The sequence below is a fragment of the Amblyomma mixtum genome, chromosome 3, assembly GCF_055824585.1.
Source record: "Amblyomma mixtum isolate Tamu chromosome 3, ASM5582458v1, whole genome shotgun sequence".
Classification (NCBI taxonomy): domain Eukaryota; kingdom Metazoa; phylum Arthropoda; class Arachnida; order Ixodida; family Ixodidae; genus Amblyomma; species Amblyomma mixtum.
The window spans coordinates 189,636,190-189,661,386 of record NC_143014.1 but is presented as its reverse complement, the minus strand read 5'-3'; the positions used below and the strand labels follow the sequence as shown (position 1 = coordinate 189,661,386).

The window sequence follows — 25,197 nt, the reverse complement described above, 5'->3', positions numbered from 1 at the left end:
AAAGTTTCCAGGAGAGGCCAAATTCACCCCCCAGCAGCGGTAGAAGCATCGGGGCGTCCATTGTGGCAACGCGGCAACACAGGAGCGACGGCTGCAGCCGCCAGCTGCCGGGAAGGCGTTGACCTTTTCCCAGCGCCGATCACCCGCTTCTTCTGCATGCGGATGAGACGCCACAAGTACGCTAGTCCGCGCGGGCATCACGATGACCACGGGGCGCTGAGGCCAGTGGAACGGGTGCGCGCGTTCCCCTCTCTACGCACACACGCACACCCGACAACGCCAGCGCACTTCACGCGGGCGCCGGGCTCCCATCGCGTCCTTACCTCTTTTATTTTTTGCTTTTTCTTCCTCGGGCACCGTTGAATTCAGCACCGTTTATGGTGAATTCTTTATTGCGCGGCAAAGGGGCCGCCACGCCGTCCGCAAGCGAGGCGAAGAAAGCTACCATACGGGAGAAGAAGAGTCACGGAAAAAAAAAAAAAAAAACGAGAGAGGCGAACAAGGTAGTAGAGCAAGAAAGCAACGAGCAGACGACGCACCACCATCCGCGAGGGGAATGCAACTTGCGCCCTGTGCGGTGGCGGAATGCTTCTCTCCCTCCTCGCGTTCTTGTGTTTCGCTCCCGGAGCCTTTATACGGTGCAGTTTAGGAGCGCCGCGGTTTTGCACGCTCGTTTTGCTCGACGCCTTGTCCCTTGGCAAGAAAGACGTTAGCTTTGCTTACTTTTTTTGTTTCTTTCCTCGGCTCGGCAGCCGCTTTCGCGTTCACCGCTCCCGTTTTGAGAAAGCGTTACTCGTTGCCCCGACTTTAGTTTTGCGCAACGTGGCGCATTGTGTTTAAGAAGCGCAGGTGAGCTTGCGAAGACTGTTTCTTTTTTCTAGGGTTTATTTGGTTTCTTAAAATCGTTATCGCAAGTTGTTTCTGATTCGCAACGGTTGTTTTATTCCCCAGGGAAGGCGAAACCTCTGAAGAGCTAAACACAGAACAGAAGCCTCTCACGCTGGCAGCCACATGAGCGTGGAGTGATTATTGATATGAGGAAGGAGAGACTGCAAAATTGTAAAACATAATTATACGTTTTGCTAGCCTTCCATAGCATCCGGTTCGAAGCGAAAATTTCCACACCTAGAGCGTGCGGCTTGGAATAAAACCCGGCATTTCCGTAACTGATTCCATGTCTCGACAATGACATCGACTTTCAGATTCACGTATTCGTCGCGAAATAATTGCATCCAAACTTTTAGCCCCTTTTAACGAATAGAGCAGCAAATAAACTTGTCTGCCTATGCCTACATTCCCGCCTCGAACTTTTGTGATGAACAAAGGTGAGTTTCGTAGCCTAAAAACTGGGTGGCGGCGGTTGGTTTCCTTTCTTGAACACTGTGTTGCGTTCAGATTGGCTTGACGAGACGTGCTCGGTGTGTCAGACACACGAGTCTATTGCAGCGAGACATTTGAATTATTCAGTACGTTCTGATGCATGACCAGGAAAAGAAAACTCACGAGCCACAAGAGCACGCAAACTTTTTTTTTGTTTCGCACTTTTGAGGCCGTATTGTGTGGTGATTCATTTGCCGATATATTCTTTCGCCTTTTTGCCATTGGTCGCCCTCACCTTTGATACCGTAAGTGGCGAACGATATTGCTTGCTGGCTGACGTCAGAGCCCTGATGTCACAGGCTGCAGTTGCCAGTGATAAATGGGGCGAAATATGCATTTGGGAAACGAATTGTTACAAAATTCGACCGCTGATTTCTTTTTCTGCAGATAACAGCAGTATTCGCGGCTATACTGACCGCAAGTTTCGATGACGTGACGCTACACGTTTGCGAAGCAGTGGCTTGTGAGTGTTAAGCGTGTTTTTCCACCTTCACTTCGAACATATCATTTGCTATAAGTGCGCATTAATTACAGTATGCAGAAAACTTGACGTGGACAGATTTAGCTGCAACTCTTTGCACTAATCCATGTGCCCTTCTATTTCCTGTTATGTTGATTCATTCTGGTCAAGAAAACTCTTATGCCACTCAAACGACTTATAATTGCCGCTTCAGTAAATTGTTTTAACCTTAATGCTCATGCTACTAACTCGCATAACTCGAAAGTTAAAGATGATTTTGTTGCAGCTCACGACGTCCACTTAATTTTTTTTTTTTCAGTTCAAGATTAAGACATCAAGAGCAACCTTATGGGGTCGACAACTGAAAGTGGTGCGTCTTCAGGTTAAAGGCTCATGTGCTGCACAGCGCGCGGAAAGGCAAGCGAAATTCTTGGCTCTCATTTTGGTGTTACCAAGCTAATGTGTTCAATCCCTAGATGCTGAAGAGTCGGGAAGTTTACGTTCGCAGAACACTGATGTTCAGTAAAACTGTTTGCGACACTTCCTGCGGGAGCCTTCACCGCGCAGTCAGCGCACCTTCGGATCACTGTCAGTTGAACATCGCTGTTGAAGAGCCGGTTAAAGCTGTCCATTTGTTAGGGTGGGATATAAAATAAATAAGAAAAATAGTGCCTGCTTAGTCACAATCAACAGTGCTCATGAACAGCGTCGCCAAGCACGGAGGTAGCACGGGGTCGCATAAGTGGCCGCGACAAGCCGGCAGCCGCAGCCGCGTTGGCGCGCAGACAACGTCGTGTTCCGCACTGCGGCCGCTCGAAAAGCACGACCGTCTCCGCGGGGGAGAAAAATTAGCGCGCGACGGGTTCCTGCGGATTCTGGCCGGGATGGCCGAGCGCACGCGGTGGGCCGCCGCGTTGTCCACGCTTCCTTCTGCGCCCTCGGTGCGCGACAGCGAGGGTCCCCTAATTCAGGTCACCCTCGTGAGTTTCTTGCGCGTTTCTTCCCCTCGGCGTGCCGCGAGACTCCCGGGCCGCCGCCGCTTTCCTCCACCGAATTGTGCTTTCCCCCCGGTGGCCCCCCCTTTCCCTTGGTCACGTAAACGGGTCTGCCATTGGCGCCGGCCAACGCTGGCTGGCCGACGTCAGCGTTTCTTCCTTGCCGCGCACGTGCACCTGGCCCGGTCCACCGGCACCACCTTTCCACGGGGCCGCTCCAGAGGCACCCAGCTGGCCAGTGCCATTCGCTCGTCTACGCTCGGTGCTTGCGGGTCATGCGCTGCTGCTGCCGCCGGCTGACGGAACGTTGAGGCCCACCAGCGCCGCCGCTCACGTCCCCAACCCCGCGTTCTGGAGTAGCCCCGACACGTCCGGCACCATGCGGCTCCCGTGGAAGCTTCTGGTGCTCCTGGTCGTGGCCCACGCGGCAATCGCGCAGACCACGCCGGAGGAGACCACGACGGCGCCCACCACCGAAGAGCCGCCGACGACGACGCCCGACGCGGCGGAGGCTGTGCGCCGCTCGTGGGCCAAGGTGGAGTCCATGCTCAAGTCGACGGTGGACACGCAGCTGCGCCGGCTCCTTCCGCAGATGCTGCGCGCCAGCGGCGAAGCCGGCATGTCTCCAGAGTGCCAAGCGGCCAACTTCAAGGTCATGCTGGGACTGCGCCAGCTCAAGTCCTGGGCCGTCAGATGTGAGTGCACTGTACGCACATGCGCCGCCGCACGTGGTGCACTGGAGGAGTACCTCCCGCCCCATTGCGCTAGAACATATTCTAGTTCATCCTAGAATATATTCTAGATGCATTCTCATCAATACGGCAGCATAGCTTGTCAGGTTGCAAAAGGCTTCAATGCGGCGCCTACGAAGAACTGTTCAAATAGGCGCGCTTTATGTCACCCCATGGTGTTTTTGCAGACGTGTAGTGCCGAGAAATTATCAGCGATCAGCTCAGCCTTCTCTGAGTCCGCCGTTTCTGTGACGTTACCCATAACAAATTGCCTCAGGAAAGTGTTCTAATTCAACCAACGTATGGTAACGCAATCAGTGCCCGGACTAAACGTTCGCTATTTTTTTAGTGCGTGTGATAACGGGTATTATTTTATAAGTGGAATCAACTCCTTTAAATGCTGTGTGCATGCTTATCTGCAATATTTACCCAGTCAGTGAAAGGAAATTCAGGTAGATAGCCTTGGTTGCCCCCCCCCCCCCCCCCCCCCTCAGTTTCTCAAGGAACGATCGGGTTCATTGTGAGGACTTAACCCCTCTGTGAAAAGACAGCGAAGTGATTGCATCTTAACCTCAGGCGAGTCGTGCAGGGGTGACCAAACGGTAGCACGCACCCTTTCTTCCGGTGCTATTTTTTAGCACACCTCTTTCATGATCTAGATTAAATTAGGCCGCAGAAATAAAAGTTTTACGTTTTGCGCAGTGACCTTCGTCAGATGTTATTACAGCATTCTTAACCACATGCATGAAGCGCACCAACGTCATAGGGTAATATTACTTTCTTTAGGTCGTCGCGGATGCGAGCCATGCCACTCGAGCTAAAATAGCTGCCGCGGGAGTTTACTGAAGAGCGCAGTTCTCTCTGAGACAACTGCTCACAGAATACCCGTTTTGTTAGGCTTCCATACCTGAAACTTGTTGACAGAAAAAAATAATACGCTAATTTCTTATTTGAAGAAGATCTCACGGACATACTTCTAACATTGTTCCCATTCTTTTGTTGCAGTAACGTACATAATCCTGATTATTCAGGGCATTTGCGGTGATGATCAATACCGATCACAGATAACAGAGCACAAAACATCGCCCTCATCAATGCGACACCCCGCACAACTTTTACAGTTTGTTGCTCGTCGCTATCTTCAACCGCAGTAAACGGCTCCTTAAGTGTCTGTTCAAAGTTATGTAGGTCATGCGAACCCTCAGTAAGAAGTCCAGTTTCAGCTCTGGAGCGTGGGTCTCGTCCTAGCGGGATCTGAAATTATTTTCGGTATCCAAAGGTGCAACAGAATGCCTCCGCAGACTGGATGGGGAATGCTTGCCGGTGGCCATCGGCAGGTTACCCTGAAAGTTCACTGTGGCGGCTGGCGTCGTGTTCTTTTTAATCAGTATTTTGAATTTGTCGTTAAGTCCTTCCATATATCAGCGACTTGCCTCATAACGGTTTTCAAAGCAAGTGCTAGGTTTTTTTTTCCCCTCCAAAGAGCTGCCCTCTGGGGATGCAGCGACAAGTCCGTCGTGGCTTCTCAGCATTGAGCATTAACTCCTTCCAATTTTTGTTCTCAGTTGACATCGATTTTGTGGCTCTCTATTGGCTTTGTTGTTCAAACTTGTGACGTCAGGACCACGAAGGACTCCGTGATCACCGTGTGTCAAGTGAATGACAGCGTAGCCTTGCCTCAGATATCCGTGCACAAAATCCGTCTTGACGCACCAAGGTTTGCTTGTGAAAATGGCCGATGGTGGCGCCACCTGTATTTCATGTCTTGGTCTTTTCTAGCCCATAAAAGCTTCGTTTTCAGTAAAAGTAGCCTTTTTGTCATCAGAGCGCAGTAATCTGTGAACCCAGGCCTTTAATTTGTCCTCGGTGCCCCTTTTAATATAGGCAGCAGTGTCCTGGGCCGTATTCCATAACGATTATTTTCCTCCAATTTATTCTTCTGCGTCTTGACCGTTCGTCTTGACCGTCTCTTAGATAGGAACCGACGAATGGCATTGTTTGCTACCTGTCAGCCTTGACTTGGCAGGCGACAGCTGTCAATGGCAGAGGGTGGAAAGAGTGAATCGAGGGAAAAAAAAAAACAGTCTCAAGACAGCTCTAGGATAGATCTCTCCAGACGACGTTGCGCGGTTCATGTTCGTGGGCACGAATGGTTGCGTCCACTGGAGATGGTGCACTGAGGCAGGGCTAAACTGACATGTCGAGTGCGCTCATTGTTTACAATGCGAACAAAATATTTTTGTCTCGCCTTGAACACTGAGTGTCAGCGAGTAGGAGACAAAGTGCCCAAGTTTCGGGTTCTGCGCTCATGAGTTTTCGGCGCTTAAAACTTGTTACTCCATTTTATAAATGCTGGCAAACCAACAGCCATGAATGGGGGGTCCATAGAAAACAGTCGCGTGTGGCTACTGCTTTTTTTTGTTTAAATAGTTGATGGTTTGGTTTATGGTTTGGTTTATGGGGTTTAACGTCCCAAAGCGACTAAGGCTATGAGAGACGCCGTAGTGAAGGGCTCCGGAAATTTCGACCACCTGGGGTTCTTTAACGTGCACTGACATCGCACAGTACACGGGCCTCTAGAATTTCTCCTCCAAAGAAATTCTAGCCGCCGTGGCCGGGATCGAACCCGCGTCTTTTGGGTCAGCAGCCGAGCACCATAGCCACTGAGCCACCGCGGCGGCTTTTTTAAATAGTTGATTTCATTTATTTATTTCCATTTCGGTGCGCTGTAGAGGCTGAGGTAAAAGCTGCTTCCAGATGCTTGAAAGTTCCTGAATTCTCTTGAGCAAAGATAGCAGGGACCAAAATTGCAAAATACAGTTGTACACAGCGAAAAGGCACGACGCTTGCAACACATTTAACAACCCTGCTACACACTATCAGACACACACACACACACACTATTGGACATAGATGCGTCTTCAAAAACCGAGAAGAGGAGGCGCACATCATTTAGATGTCATTTGTGAAAACTGTTGCCCTGATATCGAACAAAAGGAACAGTACTCCCTTTAAGTAAAACAAAAGAAAAGATCAGACGCGGAAACACAACAAAAAAGGCAGCAAGATCACCCCGTTCGACAGCAGCCAGACGCGACGCGTCTTCCCTCGTCGCGCTATAAAGGGACATCGGCGTCCAATAAGGCACCCCGCGAAGGACGGCGTTGATTGGGATCGCGGACTCTTGTCGTGTACCAGGAAGGAAGCGGCCGACACGCCGACCGGAAAGCACGATATCAGTGTCCCGCGTACGCGCACTACACGCGGCGAGCAACGAGCGCCGTGGTCTCCCGCGCGCTCTTCACGTCCATGGGCGCCGCTCGAAATCCGGAAGCTGCATGGAGGCGCGCGCGGCCGCCGACGCGGAAAAAGCGCCAGCCGCGGGCACGCACAGACGGCCATCGGATGGCGCCGCGGCCGAGAAAGCTGCGCCGTAGAAACTGCGCGCACGTCGACAGAAAAGAGCCCCCGAGATTGACAGCCTCTATGCGAGGAATGCGAGACGCGGCGCACAAATGTGTCCACTTTTCTTTGCCTCTGTGTAGCTTGCTGTTCATCGCGCCTTCTCTCCTGTTTCGCATCCCCCCCTTTTTTTTCCTGTCTCCTAATCTTTTACTTCCGCACTTTCGTTCTGCATGTGCCATGACATGTTGCGGAAGTCAGTGCGCGAGGTCACTTTTTTGTTCCCGAGCTTTCTTTGTTTCCTTTTTGTATGCGCAGGAAAACTCGCCTTTACGCGCGCTGGTGTTGCGTGCGTGCTCGCGCATTTTTGACGTGTAAACAGGGGCAGTTTGCTAGAAGGCGGCTGAAAAGAAGAAGGGAATGGAAGATAACGGGGGAGAGGCTGATGTGGGAATATTACAGTTTGCTCTACTGGAGACAGACAATTCTGCAATGCGTGCTTTTCGGATGACTGAACATCGTTCCGTTGACATTATGCTCTATAGTCAGTGGGCTAGTCATTGAGGGATTTTTTTTTTTTCGGCGGAGAAGAAACTTTGTGGCGGGGTGTTATGAAAATAAAAGGCACGATCAGCCTTCGCAGTTGCACCTACGCATGTCAAACACGATTTTGTTATTACTCTCGACTTCAAGCCGCTCAACGTAACAACTTGACACACGTACAATGTGCAAACTAAAACTTCATCTTTCGATGGAGGCGAAATGCTAGAGGCCCGTGTACCGTGCGATGTCAGTGCGCGATAAAGAACCCCAGGTGGTCGAAAGTTCAGGAGTCCTCCACTAGGGCGTCCCTCATAGCCTGAGTCGCTTTAAGACAAAACCAAACCAAAACTCTTATTCGCTCGAAAATACTTCCCTCCGCCCCTGATTACTAATCAGAAAGTCCATCTAAGCTTGTTTGTTGTTTCCCTGTTTTTTTTTTTGTTTTTTTTTGTCATCTATTCCCCCTATTCGCTGCAAAGAACGGTGAGCATAGCGAGGTGGTCATTAAATTTCTTCTTAATTTCCATCAAGCGGGCAAATAAATTTTACAGAGAGCGCGAAATTAAAAAAAAAAAAAACATCTCAATACGTAGACTTAGAAAGTGACGCCGGAGTTGTAAGCTGCGGCCAGCAAATACAGTTGGTGCAACAAAGTGCTTCCAGCTCTACCTGTGGATGCATATAATTGTGCCAGAGGAAAGCACCATTCGTCCATAATCTAAAATATAACAGTGAAGCCTAACGCATGCGGTAAAACAGGGAAACATATGTTGAAATGTAAAACAATCGATCGCCTTTGGACCCACTAGCGGTATAGGCAACCAGCTGGATCTGCGTTGTCTCCCGGACACGCTCACATATGGAACGCGGCCACACCATTAATTGGGACGGATGACAGGAAACAAGAGATTCTGCAATTTTCTCTACCGTGCATGCCGTAAACGAGCTCATATAGGCAGACCATTTTTTTTTTCGATGCGGCAGCTTACTGCGAGCGCTTTTGTTCCCTTACTGCGACGCCGCGACGCAAAGGCGAGCCCGTCTACGCAGAGAACGCCTTTCGGTCAGGCAGCGACGATCGCGAATTCGCGCGACTCTGATCACTATGCATGTCCCTCCTCCTTTTATGTTTGTGTGTGGACAAAGCGCGGCACCAGTGCTTTCTGACTGTTCGCTGATCTGTAAGCCAACCTTTCGTCTATTTCGCCTGCACCATCTTGCCGGTGTGCGTTCGTTCCGTCTCCATACCGTCGCCTGCCTTGATGGTAGCTAGTCACTGACTGAAAAATCTAAAAAGAAACGGTTTCTTCACCACACTGCTCCAGGGCTCTTTAGGGTGCTCTTGGTATGTACCGCTTTTACCAGTGTCAACTTATGTAGCCAAGTTTGTAGTACACGTTGTTGTTGTAACAGAAATAAAAAAGCGCGTCAGTTTCGAAGCGCCGAAACGCTGCCGTGTGCTACATTCGTTCAATGCCTTTTCGCTAAAAGGATCACCACAGTATCATTCTGTTTCTAACTTCGTTGCGCCCTTCAGACACCCTGCAACGCCGATGCGAGATACGGACTGCCTCCGCTGTACATTATCGCTTCGGTCCGAGAGAGTCACTTCCCAGGAGACAAGCGTCGTACCTCTGGAACAAGTACAACCGTATTTTCCGCGAGAAAAAGCAACCGCAAAAAGCGTCGGGAAGGAAATGCGAACGGAGGAAAGAACCGAAACGTGTTCAGTGCGTGCCGGCGACAATGCCCCTTTCGCTTCATGCTGCCGGCTTCCTTGCAAGCGCGACGGCGCGGCGACTGCACAGACGCGAGCACGTGCGCACTGATCTGATATCTGCACGTGGTTGCGCCGATGGACTCCAACACCGCGGGGGAATATCGCGAGCGGAAGGAGCGGCGAAAGTGGCGAGCTCGCGGTGGTGCCGACCGCGTCCCCGAGACCCCGAAGATCCGACGCCTGGGCGTGTGCGGCTCGTCCCCGGCGTTGGGCAACCGACCCATGCCTGCGGCCAGGTTTCACTCCTTGCCCCCTGGTTCCGCCCTCTCCGCCGGCGGCCGCGCAAGGAGGTCATTTATACGGGAGCGCGCTCGGTATCGCGCCCTGGCGATTCCGGTCAGTGGAACGGATCGCGGAGCAAACAGCCGAGGCACTTTGCTCGGCGGCCCCGCACTTCGCGGCCGCCGCGACGGGGTCCTTTCTCCATCTTGTCAAACACCGCGCGCAGCAGCTCATCTCTCTTTGCATGCCCGCCCCTTGCAGCCACGCTGAGCCGACGGCTGGCTTTCCGTTAAAGTTGACAGGCGGTTGCGCATCCCCACGGCGAATGAGGTCGTCATTCGTCATTTTTAACGTTTGCTGCTGTCTGTAATTAAACGCTGCCTGCACTGCTGGGCAGTTGGTGTTACGCTCGGATGAATGATTGCGCAACGAAAAAGAAAAAAGGAAAGAAGGCCGGACGACGTACGGTCCGTTGTGTTACGTTCGGGATGTCTTTTCCTCTTCCTTCTTGCGCTGTCGTGTTGTTTTGTAGAAACCGCTCTACTTTCTCGGAGGGCTACGACTTGTCAGAAGCTATGGGCAAATTGAAAGGTGGCTACTAAAGAACCAAACATCTAAATACAATCTCTCGCTGAACGCTACCGAGCTTTCACGGTGAGGGAGTTTCTCGAAGCCTTGAGAGCAGGACTATGTACACTATTAGCGGTCGCGGGTATCGCAATCCATTGAGTATTCTCGCGGTTTACCTAAGCTCACTACGATGTGTCCTAAGCCCACTTCCAAGCATCTATGCACGCTTATATGTAATGTTTAAGCTTTAACAGCTGCTCATGCATCATGGATTACGATGAAATATTTCGAACTTTAGTCTAGTGGAACGAGATCGACAGAAGCCTTCCGGGAATAGGTCCACGTGGACCCATCTCGGTGCCAGACGATAATCCATAAGAATCCGGGCGCATTACGGGAACGTGTACGACCAACACACCCACTCACTCACACACGCACACGCACGCACGCACACGCACACACCTCCCCGATGTCACAAGCACGACTGGTACACCCATCATCTCCTGCGTCTTTCAAGGGAGGCAGGAAGGGTAAAACGAAGCATATATATTGAGCCTGCCGAGCACATCGACTGCCTTCTTCAGCTCCGTCAACCACGGGCGGACCGGTTGCCCGCAGAAAAAGTTCGCGAAGTCCGGCGCAGGAGGCTTCGCGCAGCGCGGTTACGTGTGGTGTCCGAGCAAGTACAATCCGGGACGCTATTCAAGCAACTGCGCAGACCGGAATAGGGGGCCACCACCGAGGCACCCCTGCCTCGCGTGCTGCCGCTGACAGAACGAAGAGGAAATGAGGTCGGCGCAGCGGACAGCGAGCCGGACCGAGTGGAGCCAAAATGCTCGCCGGCGCGGCCATTCCTTCCGAGGGCGCCCACTCGAAGCCTACTTTGTAGCCGTTTTTCGGCGAGGGTGCGCTCGCCTAACGGTGTCCCCTCAGAGGAGCCGCGAGAAACGTCCGAATCCGAGCTGCCACAGCGGGTGACTTAGCCAAGTGGAGCGCCGGGGAAGATGTCGAGCAGTGCCGCTATTTTGGTAACCGTTTAGGGTAAACACGGAGTTCGCCGACGCTCGCGCGCTGCCGCACACGGCGGTCGCCCACTTGGACTAACGTGTCCAGTCGGCGGGCGCCATGGCAGCCAGTGCCCCGGTTCTCGTGTTTGCACGGAACGCCGACTCCGGAAGCCGTTGTGCCGCGCGATTGTGCTGCCACGATGCGCGCAAGAAGCGTCGAGTGACGAATGGGCTGCCGGCGTACTTTTTGTTCAGAACGGAGCTCCGAGCGTCGAGATAAGCCCCACCGGAGCGATAAAATAAGCACGCGTTTCACGCGCTTGTGTTCACCTTTTTGGGCGCATCCTTTCCAAAACAGCTTTGGACGAGTGATGGAGCAGACACTGCAAGACGTGTATAAGTTGGTACTTGGGGCTTCGCTTGTTTACTTTATTGCTTTATTGGGGTTTCACGTCCCAAAGCGACTCAGGCTATGATGGACGCCGTAGTGAAGGGCTCCGGATGATTTCGACCACCTGCGGTTCTTTAACGTGCACTCACATCGCACAGTACACGGGGCTCTAGTATTTCGCCTGCATCTAAATTCAGCCGCCGCAGCCGGGATCGAACCCGCGTCTTTCGGGTCAGCAGCAGAGCGCCGTAACCACTGAGCCACCGCGGCGGGGCGGGGCTTCGCTTGTGTTCTCGTATAATGGATTGAATTCTTTACGTGCAATTACCGCCATCTTCTCTGGGTGTTGAGGTCGGTGAGAGAAAGATGAGCGCAGCCAGACTGATCATCGAGTAGTTGGTGAGATTGAGCTCCTAAATATGGCAACACCAGCAGCGCATCGGTTATCCTAAAACAATAGAAAAAATTACATATTCTAATTTTGAGTTGTCCGACATTGTTGTCTGTCATGTGTCTTTTTAACACGAGCGATCCTCACACCCCCCTGAGAACAGCGAAATAAAAAGAAATCGCACGCCTTCGAGACTATATTTAACTCGGTGAGCCGTGCAGCGCTAAATCATTTGACACGCTACGGGGAAACGTGCTGTCATTGAAGCAGAGAAAGTCACCTCCCGAAGCAGTCCGTGACTCTGTCGCTCATTGGACGGGCCAGACGAAAGCAAATAAGGGTGCCCCTCGCGGAAACAGGAACAAAGCTTGGACCAGGCGGATTCAGCTCGAACAGCTCCGGCGAAAACGCCGCCGCTGACCTCTATACGGAGCTGCCTCCGTGAAGCGCAGGGCGCTTCTTTTCTGGACACCGGCGCCGTCGTTAAGGTCGGGGATAATAATAGAGGGAACTTGAGACAGAGAAACGCGGCGGGTGCCCTCCACACGATGCGGGCCCCGAGAAAGGTGCACTGCATCGGAATTGCCAAGTGGACGAGCACGGAGAGTCCCCTTAGCTATACCACGCGTGCTGGCAGTGCGCAGGCATTCGCGGCCGCGGCCCGGCGACCTCTTGGATGCACAACGGCCCAAATGCTAATAGCGTTAGGAAAGAAATAACTTCACTAGTGCTCAGCTGCATTGTGTTTTTGGCTTTTGATGCTGATGTTCTGATGATTTTTTTTAATTACTTATCCCATTGTCGCATTCCCTTTTCCGTTTCATTGATAAAATACTTTGCTTGTTTTTTGTTTATTACGCATCGAAGTTAAGTCGCTTACGAAGTTACCGCCTGTGCTTTAATATTTAGGAGTGCTGTATGCTGCATGTTGCCATGTAAAGGGCTACCGATCTAGTCTAGCTACTTTGTAAGTAGCTTTCTGCCCCCCTCCGTTTCTTTTTTGTAGAGAAGTAAAGAATATTATGAATTGAACTGAATTGCTCCTAATCCCTCGCTATCCACTAACGGCTCGCCCTTTGCTTCACGAATAGAGTTCGGTGATTAACGATGGCAACTTTGTGCGAATACCAGTGCCTATCAGGCGTAACGAATTCCTTCATGATCAGTAACCAAGGCAGTCACGGTAATTAAGTGCTTTTTTTTCATTCTATTCTCTTTAGCCCTATGTGCAGCTTCGGGACATTAAACCCTACATACCTTTCTTTTTTTTTCTTGCTTGTTTATAGTGAAGGGATACTGCATCACGCTGATGCTTCAGAACTCTACGGATTGTCCTTTCTAGGAATATTTATTTTATTATTGTTATTAATGGCCTCTATAGGAGGCAGCTTCCACAAGTCACTGGGTCTCACAGTCCTTTTTTTGCATGCGACTAATTTTTTTGCAAGCGGAAAACTGCTGGCCCACCGAGAGCATTTAAGCATCATTCGTTTTCTAGTTCCTGTCTTTCTAATGCATCTTCTCTACCCCCATTTAGGACAGTGGACCAATGTTGATGTAGTTAACATTCCTGTGTGTGTTTTTTTTTCTCTTTGCTCTACGCCTCTCTCGCTTTGCGCGATAAAGATTCCCTTCCCTCTTACGTTACAACACTCTCCGTTCCTTGTAGTGCAACTATTGTCTACAACTGTAATTATACAATTTTTCGACCGCAGTTTATACATTAACTAAATTACTGCGCAGATATATCTACTTAAAAAAATTAATGGATTTTTAGGCAGCTAATGCTACACATGATCTGTGAGGAACGCTGTAGTGGAGAGCTCCGGATTTATTGCACATGAGATTCTCGACCTCTGCTGCTGAGAATCGAACCCTCGACCATAATTTTTGTAGCAGAAGGCCAAAGCTACTCAGCCACCGCGGCGGTTAAAGCGTACTTCCCATCTATAGCAGTTCGAAGTCTTGTCCGTACTTTGACGGCGAGGTTATTAGATACGCCTTCACGTTTCGTGGCTGTCTGTTCGTTTGTTTTTAGAAAAATTCCGAAGTTAGCGTAGCCGGGAATTAGTTACGCTTTGTTAAGGGAAAACTGTATCTTTAAATTAACTCAATATGTCTGTACATTTGCTACCGGCAAACAGCTGTTAAATGATCCAGAGGAGGAAACGAATATTCGGACGGCCCACGAAAGCGTGCACTTACCCTACACTTACCTTGCTCGGCCAGTCGGTTAAAATGCTTACGAACCGAATACACGCCACATGAAGCAAGAGCAGCAAGGGCTCCTGTTTAGCGGCGTGCAGCACTTTCCTATCCCAGAATAAGTTTACTCTTTCCTGTTTCTTTCTTTTCTTCCAAAGGGGCTTAGTACTGGGAGCAGGAATGTCGCCGGTGGACAGGCGGAATATAACTGTGTCATAACATAAAAGAAGATCAGTGTTTAACAAGTTTAACCCGACCCGTCGAGGTGACGTAGTCGTTGTAGCGGGTTGCTACTGAGAGCAAAGTTGCGGTTTCGCTTACGGCCACGGCGTCCGCATTTCAATGAAGGCGAAGTGCGAAAACGTCCTTGAGCTAAGATTTCTGCGTAGATTTAAGGAACCCAGGCGGTCGAAATGAATCTGGGCATCTGCACAACAACGTGCTTAATAGTCAAGAGCCTAGATTTGGCTGCTGAACAACATTTTTCTACGTAGTTTAAGCCTTTTCTTTATATCAGGTTTCGGCGGTTCGTAGCGCACAATGCGGTAGTCCCTGTCAACTGTCATCCTCACTGCATTGGTCATAGCTAACACAAAGCAGCGAACCAAATGTTCTCGCCACTAATAAAACTTGATGTGCACGTGTGCTTGTATTTTAGCATGGATTGTGAAACAGGCTTGATTAGAGCACTGTGCGTTTCGTTAACTGAAGGTATTTAATTACTACAATTTCTTTTTACATCGTCTGGGCGCCGAGTTATCGAGCGTACTTGGCAAGAGCTTAGCATCGGGAAATGAAGCGACGCAGAAGAAGAGCAAGCAGTAGATTACGACGCACGGGCGTGCAGTCAAGAGGGAGCTCTTTCAGCGAATGTTATTTTGAAAAAGGAGCTAACTGCTAAGGTTCTAGGTAGAGGGCGAAAGAAGGCCTGCCAGTAGTAACAGCACCGCGCTTGCTTCTTGTGGATTTGGTCCAGTTTGCGCTCCACGTTATAGCGGAGCCGATCCGCGTATCTTGGGGTAAGCGAAGGGCGCAGTGGAAATAAGCCAAACATGGCGCTCACGCTCTAACGACGAGGACTGAGATGTCCGTGAGGAGCCATTTTTTAACGCTTCCTGCCCGGGACGCCACGTTTCCTTCCATGGCATTTTTCTCCGGCATAAGTCATTATACGCTCAAAATATGAACACTACGACCCCTCGGCAACTTCGCGTGGTCATTTTTTCTCATTTCTGTTTTATTGCGCGCAGATGTCAGTGGCGGAACGACGGTAGTAATGGGACAAGGAACGGGCTCGGAAGGCACCACGACGGGTAGCTATAACGCCAAGATGCGAAAAGCGTGAGAGACGACGGCTCGTTCGCGAGAAAGTGAGACGGACACTCCGTACGCGGAGTGTTTTTATCTCCATAACCGGCCGTGGGTTTGGTCAGCGCCGCATCGCGCCAACGGGCAACAGCAGCGCGGCGCCCGCACAATTAACGCGCGCGCGTGCAGCCGCAGCGGCCGTGCCGGTGTTTCCGTCCGGCGCCCCTCGGCGCGATCGGCGCGGTCGAGAGGGGGGGGGAGGGGGGAGGGGGGGGGGGGGAGGAGCGCATGCGGAGACGGCCGAACACTTCCTCCAAGCGGGCTTTGACTCCGCCGAGCAGGATGAACAGCGCCGAAGCCGGCCGCGGAAGAACCCGGCCGTTTCGGCGACCGTGAGCTTGCTGGGGTGCACGGCGCGCCTTTCTTTTCTCGGCTTTCATTCTGGCCGACGCTGTTTCTTTCTTTGCGCGCATTGTTTTGGCGATGGGGCCGCTCGGCTCTCTCGCCGAGCCCCTTGCAACGCGGCTACTCTGGGATGATATAAACCCGTGCTTCGTGTGTGTCCTTGTTTGCGCCTCGAACGAGCTGACCCGAATAGCGCCGGCGAGTGGAAGAGATAGAGAAAAAGTTTCGTGGCTAGCAAACGTCCGAGAACCGCTCGAAAGAGGCAGAAATACTCCAATCGCACAAGCTCGCTCATTTTTGCTTAGGCGTGCTGGCGCTCGTAGAAGTTTCCCGCTCTGGACTGATGGCCCGTCAGGTCAGGTTTCGTATAGTTCGCGGGTAGGCGAAGCGACACCGAACGCTTGCAGACGAAACTGCCGGTGGCCGTGACGAACGGGACATTGTGGAAAGTTATGCGCATATGCTCACTGTAAAATGCAAGATGGAAAAAAAGATGCTGCGAGGCATCCATTTTTGGCAAATCTGCGATTCAAGCAGCAGGCGACTGTATTCGGAGGTATAGGCATGACACGAATAAGGTATAGTTAATGGCTCACTGAATGCCAAGCGCATGGTTGCAAAGGTAACGGTGCAGTTCCAGCCCATAGCCACGTATTTTTTCCTTCTGTCATCTCTTACGTTGACGAGTATGTTAGACACATTTAATTTTGCCTGCTATCTTCTTCTGAGCTGTACATACATGGGGTGCATTTCCTTCGAGTCGCTAGGTTCACAGCTGTGTACATGGTGAAATTTTCTGAAAGCGTGCTGCACGTAACAGTGATTTTTTTTTTTTTTTTTTTCAGGTGATTTTAGCGTCTTTGATATCGCAAATATGGTGTTTTCTTTAGGCCAACGAGTTAATGCAGCAAATAATATTTCGAAAAACAGTCAGCTTGGTGGCACGTCCTTCGTCATTTTCACGCAGATTTTGCCATCAGTAATAATTTCCCTCAGAATTTCGAGCGTAACGTGCACCTTCCAAACAGAAGGTGATAACACGATTCCTCGGGTGTTAATGTGATAAATCCCGGCATTTCTATGCTACAACTTCTGGCCATTGTAACACAAGCCTGCAAAAAAAAAAAAATTAAACATTTATGTTTTGTTTTGGAAAACCAACAAATGCGCTTTTTCGATGATACCGCTTAGACGGACAAATACTTTCTTTGAATCGAAAGTACGAGCAGCGCCCGAAAAGGGTAATTACCATGTTTAAATGTGACCCGAAATTCTACACCTGTTTCCGCAACGTTGTTTTCGCAGTGCTGAGAAGAAAACTCTGCAATGCACAGCTCTGATCAAATGTTGTCGTCTACCAAAGAAAGTGCACCAATGATGTTTTTTTCTTTTTTTTGTGTGTGTGGACGAAGCACAGTTATGGAGCCTTGCTAGAATGAAAGTCACTACAGGACCGGGTGCACGCCTTGCAAGAGCCAGCGTGCCGCTCGTAAACCGCTCTGCAGGTTTTCATACACCTTGGCCCGCGGACATTCTGTAGCGTTTCGTATCAGCGCCGCTGGCTTCCTACGCTGGCTGTCCCAGTGAAGGTGGAGGCCTGCGGGCGATTACGCCGATTCGCGTCGCGACTGCGCGGACACGCTGTCGACCTGCGCGTCGCGGTCGTTGCGTAAGGCACGCCATACACTGCGGCGTAGAATGGGACCGTGCAGTGGGGCGCAGGATCAAAGAACGGGGACAGGTTGCCCAGCACGGGACAGTTTCGCCTGTACGGGCGCCGCCAATGCTGCTGCTGCTGCTGCAGCCGAGTGCTGGGGCTACCTATGGGCGAGGCAGCGGCTGCCGTTTGCCGGGCTGAGCCATCCGAAGCGTGAAAACGGACCGCGATGTGGCCGTGCTTCGAGACCAGACAAATGAGTTTGTTGACCTCGGCGGGGCCCCGTGCCGTCCGTGCTTTGTCTTGGCGCGGACAAAGAGTGGCGCGAGTCCTCTGACCAGTTCGTCGACCAGTCGCAGAACAAACTTCGTTTGCGTCGCTCCAGCCGCTGGCCCGAGAGACGAAGCAAGGCGAGCCCGTGTTCTTTGGCGAGCGGATCTTGGCGCTCAGCCGGATGAAAGGAATTAATTCGGCGCAACCGATATTTAAAACAGATCTGAATTGGTCTTAAGGTACTGAAGGAATTCCGGGTTCACTTTGGGAGACGGTGACTGATGCATCACACGAAATTCGTGTTAGCAACGGTCGATCGCGTCCGCGTGAAAGCTGACAGGATATTTGAACCGGTTGCGAAGTGTGCATGTATATAAAAAGAAAAAAAAAAAGCTTGTAGAGGGAGGGAGGGGTCGAAGTGGAGGGGGAGCGCAGGCGAAAAAAATCTTGGCACTGACCACTTTCAATTTACGAACGGCCGTTTGCATAATAACTGCTTAAATCGTCACATGGTTCCACACGACCGCTACACAGCTATACGTGTCATTTCAGATTTGCGCTAGACAGAAAGCAGGGAGGGTGTACTGACGAAACTAGAGTTGGTCCTCTCATTCCTTTACCTTCGCTTACGAAGATAGCGCACACCGATGATGCGCGACTCAGATCACACGCATTCATAAGCCGCTTGTCTGCGATTAGTTGGACATTGCTTGCATAACTTGCCAGCTACAACACGCACGAAACAAAAAGAATGGAACACTGCGAAGCGCCGACAGCAGTGTGCAAGTTGAGCCCCAGTGGTTGTTGAGCTTTCGTACTTGTATAATACTTTTTTATACTCTACGCATACTTAGGTACTTCTGTCGTGCTTCTGTCTATAGCTAGTGTCTTGCAGGTGCGCTAAAGGCTTAAGTCTGCAATTTGTCTCGTGTAGTAAAATAATGCGAGGAAGCCAGCGCAAGTCCTGTCGCTCTTGCTACTTCCGTCTTCGTAATTTCGTTTTCTGTCCATCAGAGTTGCAGAGCCTATACGCTTTTCTCCTGCGTTGTGGCGAAAACACTAAACAAAAGAATAATTACTAGGTTGGTACGTTCTTGTCTTTGCGCCGAATGTAGGCCTAGCGCGGAAACAAACGATGCGGATATGTTGTTCTTTAAAGGGACTATGAAACAAATTTATTGAGACTATGTAAAGATAGGCAATCTATCACTCGTCACTCCAGCGCAAGAATTTTTGAGCTAGCATCAATAACAACGAAGTTATAGGCGATTAAAAATCACCCTCCTCCTCTCCCCCCTCAACTCGTACGCGCGGGGCACCATAAAAAAAATAAAGAAAACAGCTCCGGGACTGGGCTCCGCCCATGAAAACGTCATTCGCTGACGTTCGGTTTACAACTTCCGGTTGTCGCACTCGCGAGGAGCAGCGCGCGTCGGCAGCGTCTCTCCGGTCTCGGTGCTTTCTTGGATTGCGGCGCGCGTCGGGTTTCTTTGCTAGTTGGCAGAATGGACCCGGACCTGTTCCCGGCTCACACAATGTTTTTTTTGTGCGCTGGTTCGGCCGTCACACCGATGCTGCCAAGTCTTGGTGTGAAACACCGTGCATATACTGAGCCTAGCTCTCGAATGATGTTGGACACCCGGCTGCGGGAACGCAAAATCGCGCCGCCCGCCGACTTAACACAAGGAGCATACGGTATTACGGTCGTAAAACGGACAGGAGAGTCAAAGAAGGTCGGGACCGAGTCTGCATGTCGAAGCAGCAGCCGAATGTGAACAGCAGCAGTACGTAGCCGTCAGGCCAAGGCCCTCCGCGACAGCTAACATTTCGAATTCGTCCTGTGCCCTAAGTAAATGCGGCACCTTTTTTTAAGTTCTCGTAGATAAAATTGTCTTCCATCGCAGATCATATCGTGTAAACGTCCATACCGATCGCTGTAAGCTGGAAACTCACCTTCCCGGCGGGAAGAAACAGTGTCGGCAGCGACTTCGGTCGAAGCTTCAGCTGCTTGACATTCATGCCTGACTATCGAACGAGCGCTGGGTTATAGTAGTAAGCGTCAGGTGCGAAGTGTCGACCGCAAACGCGGAGTCTTCGGCGTGCGTGCGACGCTGGCAGTCCGATGCGCTCCATCCAGGCTGCTCGCTCACGCACGTCTCTAGGAGTAACATGCCTGAGTTCAACACCTCGCCAGTCACTGGGTTTGCAGCCGACGACACAGCAAGGCGTATTCATCTTGGGCGGTCGAAAAAGGCACTGCTAGTGGCTCCCGAACTCGCGACAGAAAGAGGCGGCAGAGGTAAATTAAAACCATATGCGCGAAGGCAATGCCCTCGCTCGCGCTTGCCCCAGGGGGTCGCGCGGCAGCTCGAGCAGACGATTTTCACCGCTACCGGAAGTGTGCCCGTGACGTCGAAGCTGCGGCGGCTCTAGCGAATGACAGCGTGTGGTGGCCTGCCGACGTCATGCGACTAGTGACGTCTATCTTCCCGGTTTTGGTTTCAGAATTGCTCCCTACGAAGACACCAAGCGGCCCGCGAATTTTGAAAAACACGGTTTTTAAAAATTCATAATAAATTGCCGGCTGAGTTCCGAAGACTCATACTTGGTGTCAATGCTTCTGAGCATCACTTCTAACATTTGCAAGCGGCTTTTAATTCTTTTCATGGTCCCTTTAACAACATCCATTTATTTTCTTTCAGTCATACACAGCAATAGCAAACCATAACTTCTCCCGTGACCGTTACAAGAAAACAATTCAGCATGTCCTTTCGAATGCCCAGTATTTAGATACGCCGCCACAGCAGGGTGAGATGTAGCAGTTTGCATTTACCGCCAGACTGCACTGTGTTTTGAATCTAGTGCATCCAATGACTTTCAGACTGTGCGGTGAGCACGAAACCCATAGGTCACAAAACCGCGTTGCTTCTTGGCGAACAATGCTGAACCTAGTATATTCGTTGCCTTGCGACTGTATGCTAATGAATAGGTGAGTCTTTAGAAATTGAGGAAAAAAAGTAAAGAAAAAAACAAAAAGGAAGTATAAATGACGAACAACGATCGTTTCGCATTCAAAGCACGCAAGTTTAATCGTAAGTGCCCTCCATATTTTTGTGACAGTGTGCTGCGCGTCTCCGGAGGGTCGCTATCTCCGGCGACATCTTCCCTTTGAGGGACACTCGACGCGCTTGAACAACAGACTGTATGGCGCCAGGAATCGTCGGGTGTCGGGGGCCAAGGCAAATTATGGGTCTGAAGTGTGACAGCCTGGCCGTCATCTTTATTCCAACGTCAGCAAGCATTCAACCGGTCAAGCGCGCCCGCGCAAGAGTGACAGTGGCGCCGGCCGGAGGATAAAAGGCCTGAGCCTTGGGAAAATGCTGGGGAAGACGGCGAGTACCGCAGTCGCCGGCGCTTAGAGGAGGGCGACGGAGACGCTCCAGCCTGGAAAAAAGGATCGCTCGAATGGACGCTGAAAAAAAAAAAAAAGCTAAAAAAGCTGGTCAGTGGGGTCACGAGCAAGGGCCCGAAACGACACCGCTGGAAGTCGGTCCTCCGACGCTCCCAAGTGCCCACGCCATCGGGGGAGAAGCTGACCATCAGAGAAGGTGAATGATGAATGGCTGATGGATTACGTGTGACCCTGGCACAAGGCGCTTTCCGGCGCCAAGACCCCTTCCCTTCTGACAACGGCAACGCAGTGGCATGTAAGCTTGGGCACCCGAGCCTCTGCTCATGTACTCGTTAGCGTGTAATTTTTGAATATATTTGTTCTGAGTTAAACGGTGTCTCTATGCCTCTCCGTCCCGTGTGGACCGGCGTAGTATGTGGGGTCGTCACATTTTTAATCTTTTGCCTCTATTGGTCAGTTATGCCTTTGGTACCAAAGCCTTCGAACACCATCACGATTGCTTGCAGACTGCCAACCCCGACGTCACAGATTGCACCTGCAAAGGATAAATGGGGGAAAAAAAATAAATCAGGAAATCTATACTAGCAAAACATGGCCCCATGTGGTGAAATATTATTTTACCGCGAGCTTCACTTTAATGGCTTGCCACGTTTCGCGGCGAGAGGGAGGCCACAAAAGTATCTTGCAGACATGTATGACTGTGTTATTTGGAACCAAATTTCAATTTGTAGTGGTTCCTGGCTTTCACGGGCAGTTGCCGTCTAGAGTATTTTATTTCTTTTCGAGCATGAAATGCTCATACTCGGTGAGCGCTCTCAGTCTCTCACCGTTATGCTTAGTGGCATGGGCTGGGACACTTTTTTTTAATTCTTTTTCCTAGTCCCACCGTTAGTATTAGTGCCTCACCCTAACAAGGCCTTTAGTGGTCATTCAAATAAATGAGCAGACAAAACAGTCGCTGCGGGCTATGCTGTTTATCAGGCTGTCGAGTGTCAATTACAGGTTCTCTACCGGGTGAGCCGTGAGCCAACGCATACAAACGTGTGCTCAAAGAAGCTGATTCAGGCAGCAGTGTGGGGGAGGAAGGACTCAGGGCGAATATATAGTATTCGGACTTCGCACTATGGCATACAGCGGTGGCTGCATGCATACACTGTGTGCAATTATCTGCTGCGATTTCAAGCCATTTGTTGCTCATTGTTGCTTCCGGCTACGACATAGGCTGCGGCTCGTTTTATTGAAGCTTACTACGCGTGATATAACAAGATAATAGCAACAGTGTCCCGAGAAAGCAAAAGAAAGCGCCATACGAATGTGCGTGCATGCTCATGTGAGGTGTACATTAATCACGTGAGAGTGCTTTGTTTCTGTGAGACAATGTCTATTTTTATTTCCTTTAATTATGCCACTTAAAACACGCGTACATTGCCGGTGCATAAAAAGAACCGAACAACAGTTCGTGGTGGCCAGCCGCGTCATATGCCGAGAGACGATGACAATATTTCAAAAAAATAAAGTTGCAGTGTATCATCCGCGATCACAACGACTGGACGAAACTTGCGAAATTGCAGTGGCAAAATCTTAAGCATGCAGTGTATTTTTTAACTGTGTGATGTGCGACGCATTGGGACGGGCATGTTAACTGCTGGCAGTTTATGCTGTTAATGATGTTATGATATTAATGTTGCACCCCACCCGGCACCCTCTCAGTGCAGCGGCCCCCTGCTGAATTACACGATCCCAGGTACACGAGCGGCGCATGGAAAGAGAGGCGCAAAAACCGTTCCGATCAATTCCGCGGACAAAATATGCGTCGATGCGGCTGTAAAGACACACCCACGCCGCGCAGTCCTCAAGCACCTGTCGTCGGGAGAGCACAGGCGGCTACTCCACAGCGCCGCCGCACTCGGTCGACCGGGAGGCACGAAATGCGCCATTGCTGAAATGGGCGAAGCCAGGCGGTGTGGAAAGCGAACGCGCCGATCTCGTGCAAGGAGCCGGCGGCACCGCGCGCTCTTGTCGGCGGCGGCCTCAAACACGCCGACCGGCGCGTCCGAGCGATGCCGCGAGCTGTTCGTTCGCCGACCCGGAAGCCACTGCCGAAGGCCGCCGCCGGCCCTCGGGAAAAAAACACGTCGGCCGCGCAGTTTCTCTCTCTGCCGCGTGCCTCCTCAGCCGTCCCCCCATTTCGATCCGCAGAGACGGGGAGCAAGTCGGCTGATGACTATCTATCGGTTTTGCGGACGTGTTAATGTGGTTGCGGCCACGAAATCGCGCGTCTGGCTGACGTAACGATGCGAGCGCGACGGGGGCCGAGACGTGGTGCGGGTCCTCTGTGCTTTTGCAACGAGGCGGGACCTAACGGGGTGGCCCGACTTCCGCGGAACGAGTTCATCCGCGTATTGGTCGTGGCAGCTGCGTGCAGCCCCGCGCTGCCACACTGACCGAGGGGCTGCTTATTGGACGCGGTAAGCTCGTGCTCGAAAGGCATGGGCGGGTTGCGTTCGTCCCAATGCCGGTGGGTCGTGCGCCACTAAAAGTGCAAGGTGGCTGAATGGCGTGAAGTGCCTCAGAAAGGCTGCGCGAAATTTCGATAAGGTGACCTATATTTGCTGAGGCGGCCTTGTCATCCTTGGTGTTATTCAGTCCATGCTTACGAGATGTACTCAGAGGTATGGACTGGGCATAGGAGTTCAAGGAGGACACCTCAATAATCTCTGATTTTCCGGTGTCATTGTACTGCCAAGTAACTGAGGGGAGAAATGGCAGCGCATATGATTCAGTACCTAAACAGAGAAAGTAAGATGTTGGGCTTACAAACCGAAGAAAACTGAAATAATAGTAAGTAGTCTGGGAAGGAGCAAGTAGTGAGATTTGCCAAATGCAAGGAAGTACACCTGTGCAATCCGTAAGGGGGCAAAGTTAGAGCATTCAATTAATTGTTACTCCATAATTACGCGTGACAAGAACACTTTTTCCTTTTTTCTGACTGGTTTTCTTTTTGACGTATATTACCCAAAAGTCATTCGCAACCTTAATGAATAAATAACCAGAAAACTCACACTTTTGTGTAAGCAGGTTATTATTCCCTTTCATATTGCACAAGGGGGTGCGTCTATAAGGCTAAGTAGGAACCGCAGATGTGGACAATGAGAAATAAATCATCAAAATAAGAATGGGCTGCATTTGGTAGGCGATATGTTGTTATTAATGGCAGCTTCATGACAGCCCTCAAAAAGAAGGCATAACAGATGTTGTATCTTATCAATATTCACCTATGGGGCCGAAACCTGGAGGTTAACGAAATGTCTTGAAATTAGATTGGAGAGCAGCGGCCCACGGAAAGGAAAGTTATCAAGGGAGAAGCGCGGATCGGAGAACAGACACGAGCTAACGACGTCCCAGTGCAGCGCAAGAGTATGACAGAGATTTAGCCCGCACATGCAATGTGGACAGGAGAAAACCCGGTGGTCGGTTAGAGTAACAAAGTGAATTACATTAAAGCAACGTAAACCTATAGGACAGGACGGTCACGGCCGGAGGGCGCTGGGCATGGCTGCTTGGTGACCACTGGGAGAGAGAGGCATTTGTCCTGCAGTGTACGGAACCTGGCTGATGGCGATGATGGTCATCGTCATCATCAGTAATGGCGTGCAGAGGATGCCGAGACCGCCTTAACAAAAGTGACGCCTTTCGAAACGCCAGGCTTCCGTTTGTACACGCGCACTTTCTTCCGAAGTCTATCTTGTCAACCATTTGTCAACAGAATAACTTCTACCACCTGGGTTCTTTGTCGAGCACTGACATCGCACAATACATGGGCCTCTAGCATTTCGCCTCCACCGAAATGCGATCGCCGCGGCCAATATCGAACCCGCATCTTTCGGGTCAGCAGCCGAGCACCATAACCACTGAGCCACCAAGCGGCGGCACGGATGAAAAGTAGAAACAGCCAAGAGATTGAAAAGCCGGAGGTAAAAAGGTCGAGGTTAGAGGAGGAAGGTCAAGTCTATTTACATACAGCATACAAGTGCAACATATACACAAGCACACAGCCAATTATTG

At 50.9% G+C, this 25,197-nt stretch overlaps 1 protein-coding gene across 1 annotated transcript in view; it reads left to right on the top strand.

Moving 5' to 3' along the window:
• The first annotated feature begins 3,214 nt into the window (after window positions 1-3,214).
• Window positions 3,215-25,197, top strand: part of LOC149353038 (nose resistant to fluoxetine protein 6-like) — a 55,697-nt gene continuing 33,714 nt past the window's right edge. The window contains exon 1 of the mRNA XM_089577272.1: window positions 3,215-3,530. Within this exon, the coding sequence (XP_089433398.1) occupies window positions 3,215-3,530 (316 nt within the window). The remainder of the gene's footprint in view (window positions 3,531-25,197) is intronic.